This window comes from Phyllostomus hastatus, unplaced genomic scaffold (assembly GCF_019186645.2).
Source record: "Phyllostomus hastatus isolate PE091 unplaced genomic scaffold, TTU_PhHast_1.1 phas_contig_90, whole genome shotgun sequence".
Taxonomy (NCBI): domain Eukaryota; kingdom Metazoa; phylum Chordata; class Mammalia; order Chiroptera; family Phyllostomidae; genus Phyllostomus; species Phyllostomus hastatus.
This window is the reverse complement of record NW_025333984.1, coordinates 7,656,874-7,671,697: the sequence shown is the minus strand read 5'-3', so window position 1 is coordinate 7,671,697 and position 14,824 is coordinate 7,656,874. Positions and strand designations below refer to the sequence as shown.

Here is a 14,824-nt window from a genome sequence, read left to right as displayed (position 1 = left end):
AAACAGTAATAATCATAGACATGGACAACAGTACAGTCATTGCAATAAAATGCAACAAAGATATTCTAATATATATATAATATATATATAATATATATATATAAAATCTTGATAGGGATATAGATGAAGAGAACTAATTGATAGGGATGTAGATGAAGAGAACTAATATCAAGGAATGCCTGTATGTACCAGGCAGTGTGCTAAATGCTGGAGACAGAATGATTTTATAACAAAGGTCAGGATTAGAGAAGTGAAGGAACACATCAATTGTTATTTATTAAGCAAGTTATAGAGCTAAAATTCAGACCCAGGTTTTTCTTATTCTAAGTTAATATTCATTACATTTCATCCTGGTGTCCCATATTCAGTATCAGCTGTCTATAAAACTTAAGTAATCAAAGTTTCTGCTGCCCTACCCATATTATTCCATGCTGTGAATTGCCAGGATTACTACCATGGGGCCTCTTTCAGGATATTCTTCATCCAGCAACCTAATCCTTATTACATTGCCTAATGTTCTGGCCAACTAATTGGATAAAATAATCAATTCCACGGAGTTAACATATTAGTCATTGCACTTGACTTCCCAGTGACATTCGTGTGCAGGCTCTTGTGCTAGGTGTTGGGATGACAGTTCACATTCCAGTGGGTAGGGGATTAGATACTTACATAGTTAACTGCATTACAATCTGGTAAATGCTTTAATAAAGATAATAAAACATTCACTGTGGAAGCATGAAGAAATTAAGTGCTTATTCTTTCTGAAATGTCGCTGCAAATTTAAAAGAAAAAAAATGGTGGTGAGAAGGAATGTAAAGACCATTGTCTATGCAAAAAAACGCATAACAGTTAAAGAGCCTTCCTTCTTGACTTTCATGGCAAACTGCTTTAACTACTCTGTTGTTTTCACTGATGGCACACTCCATTGGAGGTGTCCCTGGGTTTTACATCAGGCCAGAAGTGGTAAATACTTTTAGGCAGCCCTTTGAGCATATCTTAAAATGACATTCCTTAAAACAAACACCTGTGGCGTATATAGCTTTTCTTTCACAGTAATACATGCTGTTCTCAGATTTGCATCCTGAAACAGCTCACACAGTGACTTTTTAAATGTAGCTGGGTTACCTAAAGCTGCAGAGATTAGGAAGCTGTGAGTAAAACATCTGGGAAGACTATATGAATTGTTTTTTAAAAATCACTCTAAATTAGAAACTAATGGAAAAATTTTGACAACTTGTTCAACACTGAGTACAGCCAGATAAAAACCAACATTTGGAGAATTCTATTTTGTTTATCATTAATGCTAGGGTAGATTTAACAGATGAAATTCTTCCAAAGGAGTCATCTCAATTTATTTCAGTGAACATCCTTAATTAGTAAATTCTTTCTTCCCCATTTAAAAAAAATTGAAATTGATCCAAAGAGAAAAGAATAACATAAACTTTTGAGTCAACAACATACTTGGGGAGGAATATGTGCATATGTAGTAAAGATAGATAAATGAAACTAACATTTTTATGTGTAGTTGTAAATAACTAAGGTTTTTCAGACAACAGTGATATATAATTTGTATCTAAAGATATGTGTTCCCTTGTGTATTTTAAGTGAACTATATTTATGGGTTTCCTAGAGTACTGGCATAGTTACTTTTTCAATTATTTCACACTCATAGGTTATACAATTCATTGTACTTCTGTGGATCACTTTATCTTTAAACCAGAAAATATTTCAAAATACTTAAAATTCTACATAATACAAATACATACCTACTTATACTATTTAGTTGTTTTTAAAGGCAAGCCATGTGATTTTGTATCAAAAAGTTGTACCCTAAATAATGAGAAAGTTAAGAGTAAGTCTGTGATGAAATGCCGAGCCAGAGAACAAATTAGAAATATTCGTTGTATTTCATCTTTAAAATGCCACATCATGTAGAAAGTGTCATTTCCTTTGAAATTGTTCTCCTGATTCCCCAAACAATTACAAAACACCATAAAAATGTCCTATAACCTAGAAGACAGGCAATGAATACCCCTTCATTGAAATATTCTTGGGTGAAAAAAGTTTTTAGAAAATATGCATTATAAAGTAGAAAGATGAACTGCCTACACAAACAAACTTTTAAAACTAATTTATGAAACAAATAAAATATTTAAAAGGAATCTTCAAATGTAACTATTTCCACGTGAAAATATTTAATTTCAGAGCCATTATAATTTATACATTTTCCTTTATCTTCTGGTATCATAAGTAGGGAAGTTTATAAAAAGATAAGAACCGTGGCCTGACCTGGTAATGAATTAAGGAAAATTTTAAGAAAAAAATAAAGAAGGGAAAACACAACAGGATTCCACACTATTTAAGAGTAAATTTTTATTATTTATTCATTTATTTATGTATTTATGCACTTAGTTTTTAGAGCCTTGAACTTTATGTCTCCAGAGGCAAATACATTCATTCAGTAAATATTTACTGACTGACAATAATTTGCTAGGCATTAATGGAGAAATGAGAGAATATAAAGATGACAGTTATAGTCTCTGCTTTCAAGACATTTACATCTGAGTTGGAGACACATACATGCACACAAATACATTTTACTGTGAATAAAACAACTATATAAACCTGTTAAAACAATGTCTCTAAAAAAAAGCTTTTTTTCTCTATTACTTTTTTAATATTTGATTTAAATTTTATTTTATTTCATTTTATTTATTTTTTTATACTTTTTGTTGTTTTTCATGTATGGTTTTCTGCCTTTTATGCCCAATTCCTCTGTATCTTTTTTTTAGTTATTTTAGTTTTTTATTGTTTTTATTGTTTTTCATGTACAGTTTTCTGCCTTTCCCCCCCAAACCCTCTGTATTTTTTTAGTTATTTTATTTATTTATTTTTAAAATTGTTTTTCAAGTACAGTTTTCTGCAATTTACCCCCAATCCCTCTGTATTTTTAACTCACTTTTAGTACAGCTCATTATATTACTTGGTTCAGATTTGCAACTGAACAGCATGTAGTACCTGAACATCAAGGCAGCATCTGAGTGCCAAACATTTAAGGAAAAACAGATATAACACAACACTAATCCAAGGTGAGAACAATCTGGCCAGTTTTGAGGAAGGGCCAATCTCCCTTCCCACTTCTAATATTCTCACTCAGGCAGAAGTACAACCTGTTTTCTTAACAACCCAACATTTGCATTTGAGCCCCAAAGTACTTTTCTTCAACCTAATCTTATTTACTTTTAGCTCTAGCCCATCTTCTTGAAACAAACTTTTTGTGTCCTTGATAATTGTTTATTATTACATGGGGGTTATAATCTCACTACTTTTTCACAATATATTTATTCACTTTAGGTAAGAATATTTGAAATTCATAAAATAATAGTAATTTAGACTTTACAAATTAAGAATCTTTCAAAAGGAGTAGGGACTGGGGTCATTTTTCTTCTTTGAGTTTTTTTTTTCCTGTGATTTAACTGTTAAGCAGAATGGGAAAATTTTAAATATGCTCTAATATAATATTTGGTATTAAAAACAGCAATAGTGAAATTATCCAGTTTTTATCCTGGATCAGTATACATTCCTCCCAGCTTGCCATACATGCTACATTTTTACATTTACAATCCCTGCTTTGAAAGGTGGCACTGAAGCTCTGTGCAAGTTCCTTAAGCAACAAATATTCAAATATATCCACACATCTTGATGGTACTAAGGCAAGAAGTGAAAAAATACACCATCATTTATTTATTTAACAGCAGGTCATAGAAACTTAAGTAAGGGTTGAAGAGGAAAAAAAGACATTAAGTTTGCACTTAATCTGAACATTGAATCAGCAGAAATCTTGCATTCCTAAAGTGTTCTGACCAATTGAGATTTTGGTACAAAAACTAAGACTCTATAATAACTTTTTTTAAGAGAATAAACTTTTTTAAAAAGCACATTTAGCACCAACAACTTACAAACTATAAACACTATGGCTACCATTTGCCAATGGAATGTTTCTAAAAGTTGATAATCTAGAACTTGGAATGTAGTTTCCAATTGGAACAATGCCATAAAACTATGGCTAGCCTTCCAGAACGGATGTACAAACTCAGTTTAAAAATGTTCTTAATATAACATCTATCTTCAATGAAAAATAACTAAAAACAATATTACTGTAATAGCAATAACAAAGAAAAATATACATAATTGTAAAACCATGACTTTATGGCATTAGAGAGAATATATAAATGATTCAAAGAAAAGACACAGCTAAGAATTAGTCAAAAATCTTGGTATGAGAATTCAAAAAGATGGTGTTGAAGAGGTGTAGAAAAGTATTAAAGCTAAGTGTTTTGATTGTCTGAAGGACAACACTCTCCTCCTCTCCCGCACCCCTCTCTGTTTAATACACAAAGCAGAACTAAGTTGGACAATTCCACTAGGAGGATAAAAGCCACACTGAGTTATATGCACAAACACAGTGTGAAGAGGGAAAATGAGAGGGGAGAAGAAGGAAAATCTGGGCACTTGGAGATCACAGTGGCCATCCTTAGCTCCAGAGGCCTGCATAGTTCCCGTGGAGGCCTGAAGGGAGAGGCCCCCCAGCCACAAATAGCTTCATCTCCGGCCAGTTGTAGCAGTGGGTGTAGACTGCGTTGGGGAACTCATCCACGCCACCGAAGTGGTTCACCCACAGGTCGTCGTGGTTCAGCCAGCCTCTGCCACAGGTGAGCTTGAGCTTCCTCCCTGTGGGTTCCAGGAAGGAATCCTGGCCTGCAGAGGCCCTCTCCTCCAGGAACTTCTGAGCGCGGATGTCATAGAAGAGCAGAGAGCCTTGGCCAGTACCCACTGTGATGATGTGCTGATAGAAGCTCAGTGAGCGCACACCAGTGCCGCCCTCTCGGGAGCACAGTGGCCGAATGTTCTGTTGACCGTGGCGCAGATCCAGGAAAGAGACATGGGACTGGGAGCCCGCTGCGTACAGGGACAACTCGTCACAGTAGGTCAGGCACACATTCTCTCTGCAGTAGGGCAGCCTAATAGACAGCAGCCTGGACAGGGTGCTCTGGGCTTTCCACAGGTGAAAGTAGCCATCCAGGGACACTGCTCCCAGCTCCTGGTTCTTGCCACTGAAGGCCAGGGCTCGTACCTTTATGTTACTGCTGTTGGTGCTGGACCTGGGCAGAGTATCCACGTGCACCGGACTGATGTGGGCGTACACCGGGAGCCCCGCATCATTGTGCCAAGCGATGCTGCCCTTGAACATGTCGGGATCCATTCTCCACAGAGCCAACGTGCCGTCGCGGGACCCACTCACAGCCACTGTGTCACTCATCCAGGCGATGGCGAAGATCCAGTCTCTGTGGCCGTTGCGGTCGCCCAGGCACACGGGGTCCAGGGTGGGCAGCTGGTAGACAGCCAGGCTGTTGGGGTTCTCGCCCCCGGTGGCCAGCAACGTCTTGGAGGGATTCAGCTCGATGGCGTGGATGCCGCAGCTCGGCTGGGCCCGGGCCAACTCGGGTACCCGGTCCCGCATGAGCGGGATGCGCGTGATCTGGCCCGACAGCACGTCCACCACGAAGAGCGTGTTGCACTTGGTGCCGCACACCACATGCCTGGCGTTCAGCCATTGCGACGCGAACACTTTGTTGAGGGTGCCCAGGGCCAGCTCGCGCTCTTGAAGCAGCTCCGGCAGCCTCTGCACCGCGTAGCCGCACAGCTCCCCCTCGAAGCCCTGGAGCCCCTCGCGGCTCTGCGCGCCCCACTCGCGGCCCTTCAGGTAGTATACCAGCGAGCGCCGGGTCACCAGCCGCTTCTGCCTCTTAGGCTGTAGCGGACCCTCGGACAATGAGCTCGCGTCGGCCCCCTCGATGGCGGGCGCTTTCCGCTTCCTGCTACCTGTTAGCGGCATGGCCACGGTGGGTGGCGGGCGAGTGCCGGCGATGACGGCTCGGCGGCGGTGGCTGCAGCTGTGTGTGGCACCGGTGTTGGCTGTGGCGGCGGCGGCGGGGATGGTGGTTCCCCTTAGCCAGCCGGGAGCGAGGGCTCTCAACGGCCAAGAGTAGGGGGCGATCGAGAGAGCGGAGGCTGCGGCGAAAGAGGCGAGAACTGCGGGCGCTGGAGGAACGCAGATCCCAAGGAGCGGAGCGCGGGAAGTGCGTCCAGCAGCAAGGCAGGAGCGCAGTGTAAGTGTGGGATGAGGCGACACGGGGTTCAAGTGGGAGGGAGCACAGGGAGCGGAGGGCGGGAGCAAAGAATGGAGCACAAACCAGGAGCAAAGGCTGGCGGCGGGGGTGGGGGGTGGGGGTGGAGCGGGGAGTGGAATTTGCTGGCGGGGATGGGGGTGTGTGTACTAAGAGCCTTTGAGCCATGGACCCAAGGTTGCCTTGTGAGCCTGTCCTGGACCACCACTAAGAGATGGTATATTTCTTTATTCTCAGGATAGCAACCAACCAGCCTTCTTAAGGCTATTTAATCCCCACTTAAATAAAAATTGAAACCTAAAATATAGTTAAGCAGAAGAGTAGAAGGAACCTGGGCACTTGTAAGAAAAAATAAATGTGCACTTGGTGCAATCCTGGGAGACACTTGGCTAAGATTAGACCTTGAAGACAGTGAACAGTGGGGGTTAGCAGCTGCAGGGAGATCCTCCAATTTAGAACCTTCAGCAGAACCCCCTTTCTCAGCCTTCTGCTGGTATCATAAGCCAGTTTCAACTAAATACATATTTTCCGCCTTAGATTGAAGTCTCTGAACTTCCTTACTGCAGTGCCTTTACGGGTGCTCCTAAATGCAGATCCCCAGACTCCACTTTCTGGCCTGGGTGGTATCTGGGACCCCTTTGACCAGGCACAACATTGAGAACCTGTCAGGCTATGTTGAAGAGGAGTAGTTCCTTGGAGGTGGTGGCTTACCTTGTAACTCAAAACTCTAAAGAGGTGGAGAGGGAGAGTTTGAGGGTCATCTTCCTTGCTGTTCTTAGGTTCTATCCCTGCTCTAGGTTTTAGGAGCTCTGGTACCTTGTCATGTTTCCCTCAGAACTTGGGCTAAGGTCTTGAGACTGGGCAAGATTTTCACAGGCAGAGATGAAGATAAAGAACTTTCCAGAAAAAAGGCAACCACATGGACATGCTCATGAGGATGTAAGGGCATTGGCTTACTCTCAGGAGTTCAATGTTTCATACTTTGCTCTCCTGCTTCAGGACTGCCAATCTAATGGCAGGTTCTTACCTAGGCATTCTGAGTTACACAGTGAAAAGGCCTCGTGAAGCTGGTGATTGATATTTAGTCTGCTCATCCTCCCTGATTCTTTCAGAAAATGTACATGACGTATGGTGTGTGGGTGTGTGGGAAGATGCATTTACTTTTCTGATCAATCAGGAGAGCCCACAGGAGCTGCTTTGTTGCTGCTTCCTCCCCTTTCCTCTCTCCTGCCCGATTTGCTGATTTCTTCCCCTTCCCCTACCCTCTTTGCAATGTCACTTCAAGTGCACAAATTCCAAGTACAAACAGTGAGTTATTCCCACCACTCCAGTCTATGTGCTGCATTCCATTTCTCCCAATACTCTCTTGCACCCCCGTTTGGATTCCTCTACATCTTATTCATCCCATAGAAACAGAGAGGTTGCATATGTTGCCAGTGGTTAACATGAAGTTAAGAAAGGCTTCACCGACCTTGCATTCTGTTTTCACAGGGAGGGGTGAATGGGGTCGTGCTGGACATGGCCTCTCCAATACCTAATAAGGGAAGGCTGGCCGGAGGGCCCCCAGCCAGAAAGAATGTGTTTTGCTTTGAAAATGGATTCTAATTCCCTCCTTATCTCTTTCTGGGAGTGTCTTCTTGTACTGTGTAACCCCCTTTTGATCTTCTCTCTTTGCACGTACACACTGAGGTACTGTAGTTTAGAGTCATGTGCAAGACACATGCCCCCTTTGTCTGGGACCCTTTAAAACAAGTCTCAGACTCAGGGAAAAATGGTCCTGCTTTGCCACTGTGCTGCCACCGCTGGTGCTCCCTGTAATGTGGGTAATAAAGACTATGTCTGCTCCATCCGGTCCTCCTTTTTTTTTTTTTTTTTTTTTTGGCTTATCCAAACCAGCAATGGAGATTCCTGGACTCAATCTCCTGCATTACAATTGGCATAGTCAGCAGGATTCAGATACCCCCAACACTTCCCAAGTTGAGTCCATTGTGGGCAACGTTATGCCAAGTGGGGGGATGCTGAGAGTAATCCTGGGCTGGCTAGCAAATTCTATGTGGTATGAGGTAGCAAACCTTCCTGATACATGGGACCACTATGGGATTGGGGATGCCCTTGAAACTCCTGGTGGCCTCCTACAAGTCTTGCAGTATGTCAGAGAGCAGTGCACCCTAAAGAAAAAAAGAGACCTCCACCATGTTGCCATTGCTGTGGGGTGGTTAATGGCAGCAGCACTACAAATGGTAACTGAGAGACAGATAGAGGCAGAGGTACATGCTGTGCATTTAGAAGAGGAACTGAAACTAGACGGGAACATGCATCTCCTAATGGTATACAATAAGGACGCCCTACAGAGACAATTAGAACAGACCAGTGAGCAATCATGGGACCTAGAATGTTGCTTTGCCAGGACACAGGGACGGTGACCAGCACCCACCCCTGTACAGGCTATCATGGCACAATCTGACTGGAATCCTTACAAGTGAGATCCTACAGCAGAAAGTGACTCAGGTGAAGAGATCAGAATAGATGAGGGCAGGGGCCATAGAGGTAGAAGAAGGAAAACTCAAGGCTTGTCCAATTATAGCTCAGAAGATGAAGACCCAATAGCCATGGGCACCGCAGGGTGCTCCAATGCCACCTCCAAAGCACACTCCACACACTACAGTGTGCCCTACATCCCTGCCGAGCTAGAAGAGCTGGCTGCTAAGTTCAGACAGAAAGGGTCTGAATCCATCAGGGGGTGGCTGTTGCGGCTGTGGGATATAGAGGGCTTCATGGCATTTTGCTTATGAAGGATGAATTAAAACATAGGTCTTCTGTCACCACCCATCTTTCTTTGAGACAAAGAATTCCCTGGGCTGGAGCCCAAACCGGTCACACAACTACCTTCCTTATGTGGCTAATGGCTGGCTATAGGGTGGTGTGGCCTAATGAGGGGGATCTACCCTCCTCTAACCCACACTGGACCAGTTAACTAGAACTCTAGCAGTTCATTCTGGAGTTAGACATGCAGCATGCCATCTATAACCCACAGTTCAATGGGCCAGATATGGAACGATTTACCAAAGGAATGAGGGACCAGGCTGTTCAAACAGCACCCCTGGCTTATTTTGGCACCCTGATACCTACTTTGTTCACCAAGGTGGGTGATTTTATACAAGAAGTGGCACAGATAGTTGCCCACGTAGGACAAGTAGAGCTACTGAGGCAAAAGAAAGGAATAAGACAGGTAGAAAAGAAGGAGAAGGAAGGAAAAAAGGAGAGAATCTGAACGTGAAAAGCAAGCAGAAAGGTACAGTGAAAGTAACCCAGAAACAACTATGGAATGATCTCATAAAGGCTGGGGTAGATGAAGATAAGAGACAAGAAGCCTAACCACATTCTTGTAAGTATGTGGCAGCAACTGAAACCTGAGCAACAGATCCAGCCTGTAACAACATCTACTGTCCGAATATTGGAATGGACCTGAAGGACAATCCATGGGGAGGGGTCTTTACATAGGGGGTGGCTGAGGGAAACACGTATGGGCACTCAGTAGGGACTGGAGGCCATATGTAGAACTTGCTATTTATTGGTCCCCAAAGAATGTACAAAGAGTGCTGGCTTCAGTTGATACCAGTGCAGAATGTTCTCTTATTTATGGAAACCCAGAGAGATTTATAGGGACCATAACTGCCACTGATGGCTACGGGGGACAGTCCATCTGGGTGTGGGCTTTGACAGTGACTCTTGGAATAGGGCATTTACCAGCATGCTCCTATAAGGTGGATGTCTCCCCTATCTCTGAGTATATCCTAGGGATTGACATTCTAGCTGGTGTGCACCTACAGGTAACCATGTGGGAGTTTTGCCTCTGAATACCAGTTGTGAAGGCTATTTTGAGGGGACATGCCAGACACCCCTGTGTCCCTTCCCACTCCCCATAGAATAGTGGCCACCAAACAATACTGCCTTCTCAGTGGCCATAAGGAGATTGAGGAGACCATGAAAGAATAGGCTAAAGTGAACATCATGAGACCAGCCCCCTACAACTCATTTGTGTGGCCTGTGCGAAAGCAGGATAGAACTTGTTGCATGACTGTAGATTATAGAGAACTAAACAAGGTGATTCCCCCTCTCTCTTCAGTTGTGCCTAACAAAGCTAGCCTCCTAGACCAGCTCAGCCATGATCTGGGCACACACCATTATGCATTAGATTTGGCTGATACCTTTTTCTCCATTGATGTTGATCCTAAAAGCCAGGGCCAGTTCGCCTTCACCTGGGAAGGCAAGCCAGTGGACATTTACTGTTCTGCCTCAGAGTCACCTGCATAGCCCTACTGTTTGCCACAGCCTTAGGGCTGAAGACATAGCTGCATAGATTGTACCATCCTCTGTGAGAGTGCACCATTACATTGATGATATCATGCTGACTTCTGATTCTCTTACAGAGTTAGCGTGTGCTGTTCTTCAGCTGTTGGCTCAGCTCAGGGTCGAGGATGGGCAGTCAGTTCCAATAAAATCCAGGGACCTGGATTGTCTGTCAGATTTTTAGGTGCTGTTTGGTCAGGTAAGACAAAGGTGATGCCTGCCGCCATGATAGATAAGATTCAGGTTCTCCCCATCCCACAGAAGCTGAAGCAATTACAAGAATTTTTAGGGTTGTTGAGGGTACTGGAGGGTTTTCACACCACACTTAGCTCAGCCAGTGCATCCTCTTTATCACCTCACCCACAAAAGAGCCACCTGGGATTGGGGGCAAGAGCATGACCAGGCCTTAAAGGCTAAGAAAATGGTGAAGCCTGCATAGGCACTGGGGATCATAGATCAATCTCAGGCATGTGATTTAGATGTCCACATCTCCCCTGAGAGCTATGCCTCAGGCCTCTGGCCAGGAAAGGGTGCACCAAGGTGCCAAGTTGCTTCTGGTCCTAGCTCTGGAAGGGGCAGAGGCTTGATACAGCCCAACAGAACAACAAGTGAATGCTGTTTACCAGGCTCTCTGGGCTACTGAAGATATTACTGGACCAACTGAGATTCAAGTACATACCACCTATTCCATCGCTGGGTGGGTGCAGGACATGGTAAACTGACCCAAGAGCTCAGTAGCATAGATGGCCACTCTGACTAAGTGGAGTGCATGTCTCCAACAGAGAAGCAAACTAGCTGTGAGCCCTCTGAGCCTAGAATTACAGCAGCTCCTTGGCCCAGCTTCTTACCAAGACAAGGGCACAGAGTTCCCTGCTCTTCTCCCCATGCCTGGGCCTACTATTACAGAGGGATGATCCCCTGTGCCTGATGATGCCCAGTACACTGGTGACTCCTGCCCTGGCCAGCCATCCCCTGTAGGGCGGAGGCCTATCAGCCCAGCACAGACAGCATGTGGATGGAAGATGGCTCAGGACAAAGTCATCAATGGGCTGAGTTGAGAGCTGTGTGGATAGTCATAGCCTGAGAACCTGGTCTGGTGACCATCTGCACAGACAGCTGGGCAGTGTACAGGGGACTGACCCTGTGGCTGCCCCATTGGCAGCAAGATTATTGGCAAATGGCTCAAAAACCCCTGTGGGAGCAGGACTTATGGAAGGACATATATGAAAGTAGTCTGGAAAAGGTATAACTCTTTACCACGTTAATGGACACCAACCTCTCCTCAGCCCTGGCAATGCTGAGGCTGATGACCTGGCACACATCCGCTGGTTGGAAGAGGCTCCAGCAGAAGACATGGTTGAGTGGCTCCACCGAAAGTGTGCCATGCAGGACAGAAGACTTTACAGGAAGTGGTAAGAGCTTGAGGCCTACCTCTTTGTTACGCTGATGCAGTCATGGCCTGTCAGCAATGCACTGTCTGTGCAGAGAAGCACCCTTGCTGGTTGCCCCAAGATACGGGTGGCCTGCGATGGTGGGACATCCCACTGACTTGCTGGCAGGTTGACTACATTGAACCCCTGCCACTATCCAAAAGCTCACGCTGTGCCTTGCCATGCATGGACACTACTACTGGCTTGCTGCAAGCAGATCCATGCCAGTGGGCCACACAGTGAGCCACCATCCCAGGCCTAAAGCAGCTCTGTGCTGCCTCTGGGAGCCCAGATGGCATCGAAAGCAACGAAGGCACCCATTTCACGGGAAATCAAATACAAGAATGGGCAGATGCCTTCAATATAGATTGGAGATTCCATCTACTGGCCTCTCTGGAGCTGGGCTCACTGAAAGGTATAGTGGCCTCTCGAAAGGCACCCTGAAGACTGACTCTAGCTCATTCCAGGGTGTACGACCCACCTGTCCACCTGCCTGCAAAGTTTGAACAAACAGCCTAGGGTAGGACAAGCATCTCCTGTCACCCTCCTCATTAAACCTTGGGCAGCACCTATTTGCCTGTAGTTACTAAGTACACAGGAGCCTCTGCTATGCCTTGGCCTGGGATAATAAAATAACATACTCTTGCCAGCACCCCAAAACATACCCCCAGAGAAATGTACCCTCACCTGGCCCTGGCAGGTGCAGGTAGAGTCCAGCTGGTGTTCCCTGGTGGCTCCTGTGGGGAGGGACTTGTCACAGGGTTGCAGCTCGCACCCATGGTAATGGCCTCTTGGCCCCTTACCTTTGTTTGTTATAACCCACAGAAGACCTCAGTTCCTAAGGGAACTTGTATAGCCTCAGTCTCACAGGTACACACACCTGCCTTTGCCCTCCAGGAGCAGGAGGTCCTTAGCCTAGGGCCAGATAGGGTATGGTACCAACCAATGGCCAGGGCATCTACCAGTCAGTGTAACCATATTAACCAAAGACCAGAGTGTGGTGTGTGTATTGCCAGACCGCCAAGACCTACCTTTATCAGTTCCTATTAAACATCTCTCTTATCACCCTTAGACTCTACTCTAGAAACTCCTTTCTACAGGGGGCTGGGAGTTAAGTAGCCATCAGCAACCTTTTTGATTGCTGGGTCTACACTGAATTTCCCACTGCTGCCTCCTCTGGCCTATCTTGGTGGATCCAACCTGTGAACCAGACACTGGGGACTGGCTGCAAGGCTGGAAAGCTCCTGACACTTATTTGAGCAGACATGTTTAGAGGTATTTTCCTTTGTGAGAGAACAGGCCACCCGCACCAGGCAATGGCTTTCATATGCAGTTTGGGACGCAGTTTGGGATGGTATGGAGTGGCTGTCAGAATTACAGGTAGAGGTTCAACAACCCATGCCCATCTGTATTGAACACAGAAATGGTAGTGTAAATGAGATCTTCAGCTCATGGGGTGGATGCCAGCAACCCTATGCAAAATGATAATGGTAGTGACTGCTACAGACCACTGGGGGTGATCTACCAGTGTGGCACTGGCCCATCCCATCCTATGTGGAGCCCTTTGGGCCTGTGGTCAATATGGTTGTCCTTATCTTCCATTTTATTGGACTGGGCATTGCATCTGGGGAGAATCATACACCCCAGAATGAGTGTTAAATACTCTTCCAAGTGTCCCTCAAAATTGGGACTCATATGGAGCACGCTATTTCTAACTCCAGCCATTTTTGTACCCCATGCAGATACTGCTCTAACCCATAAAAGCTGTTAAGACCTTAGCAAATCACACTGCTACAGCCCTGGTTTCTGATGAGGTAGCTAAAATGAGGAAAGTTGTACTGCAGAATAGAATGGCAACAGACTTACTGCTGCCCAGGGGGGCAACTGTGCCATTCTGCACACTGAGTATTGTGTATCCATCCCTGATCATTCTCACAGTGTGTCCAAAGCCTCAACTGCCCTAGAAGCTGAAAATAATCATATTGTCCATAACCTCTGACCCCTTTACAACTTGGTGGAATCCTCTAGGTTCTTGGTGGCATTCCCTTCCCCTAGGTCTCTTTGGGTTTTGTCTTGCATTTTTGGTCTGGGGGTGTAGCCTTTACTGTGTCTGTGGCATATAGATGCAGTGTGCCTACATGCTTACCACACAGGTCCACTATTGGAAGAATGTAATGTGAAGAATGTGAGGTGGAAGAACAATGTTGGGGTGGAGTGTAGGGTCATGCTGGACCTGGCTCCTCCAACCACCATAGGGGAAGGCTGCCCAGAGGGCCCCTGGCCAGAAGGAATGTGTTTTGCTTTGGAAACAGATTGCAATTCCTTCCTTATCTCCTTTTGGGAGTGGTTTCGTGCCCTGTGTGACCCCCTTTTGATCTTCTCTCTTTGCACGTACACACAGGTAATGCAGCTAAAAGTCATGTGCAAGACACATGTCCCCTTTGTTTGAGACCCCTTAAAACAAGTCTCATACTCAAGGAGGAGTGGTCCTGGTTTGTTCATCTTCCGCAGTTGATGGTCCCTTGTAATATGAGTAATGAAGGCTATGTCTGCTCCACTCAGTCCTTCTTGTGGTTTGTTTGGCTTATCTGAACAAGCAGTTGAGACCCCTTGGATAGATCTCCTGTGTTACAATTAAAAAGAGGTAAACATATATGAAAAAGCATGGAGAATGTAGAGAAGTAGTTCATAGACTTTACTGTGCATTAAAATCAGAGGGGCAGCCTAATAAATATGTATATACCTAGACCCTATTTCTAAAGATTTGATGTAAATGGTCTATGGACCACTCTGTTAGATACACTGGTATAAGCTCTTCTCCCCCTGGTAAGGGCAAGGTGTGTTGAGGAGATTAAC

The 14,824-nt window shown here is 45.0% G+C and overlaps 1 protein-coding gene across 1 annotated transcript; it reads right to left on the bottom strand.

The window, feature by feature from the left end:
* Positions 1–4,534: 4,534 nt before the first annotated feature.
* Positions 4,535–7,282, bottom strand: LOC123827750 (DDB1- and CUL4-associated factor 12-like protein 2). Its single transcript, XM_045852194.1, has 2 exons — positions 7,216–7,282; positions 4,535–6,102 (listed from the first exon to the last, which is right to left on the bottom strand). Exons 1-2 carry the CDS (start codon positions 7,280–7,282, stop codon positions 4,535–4,537), a joined length of 1,635 nt encoding a protein of 544 aa, XP_045708150.1.
* Between the last annotated feature and the right edge of the window lie 7,542 nt (positions 7,283–14,824).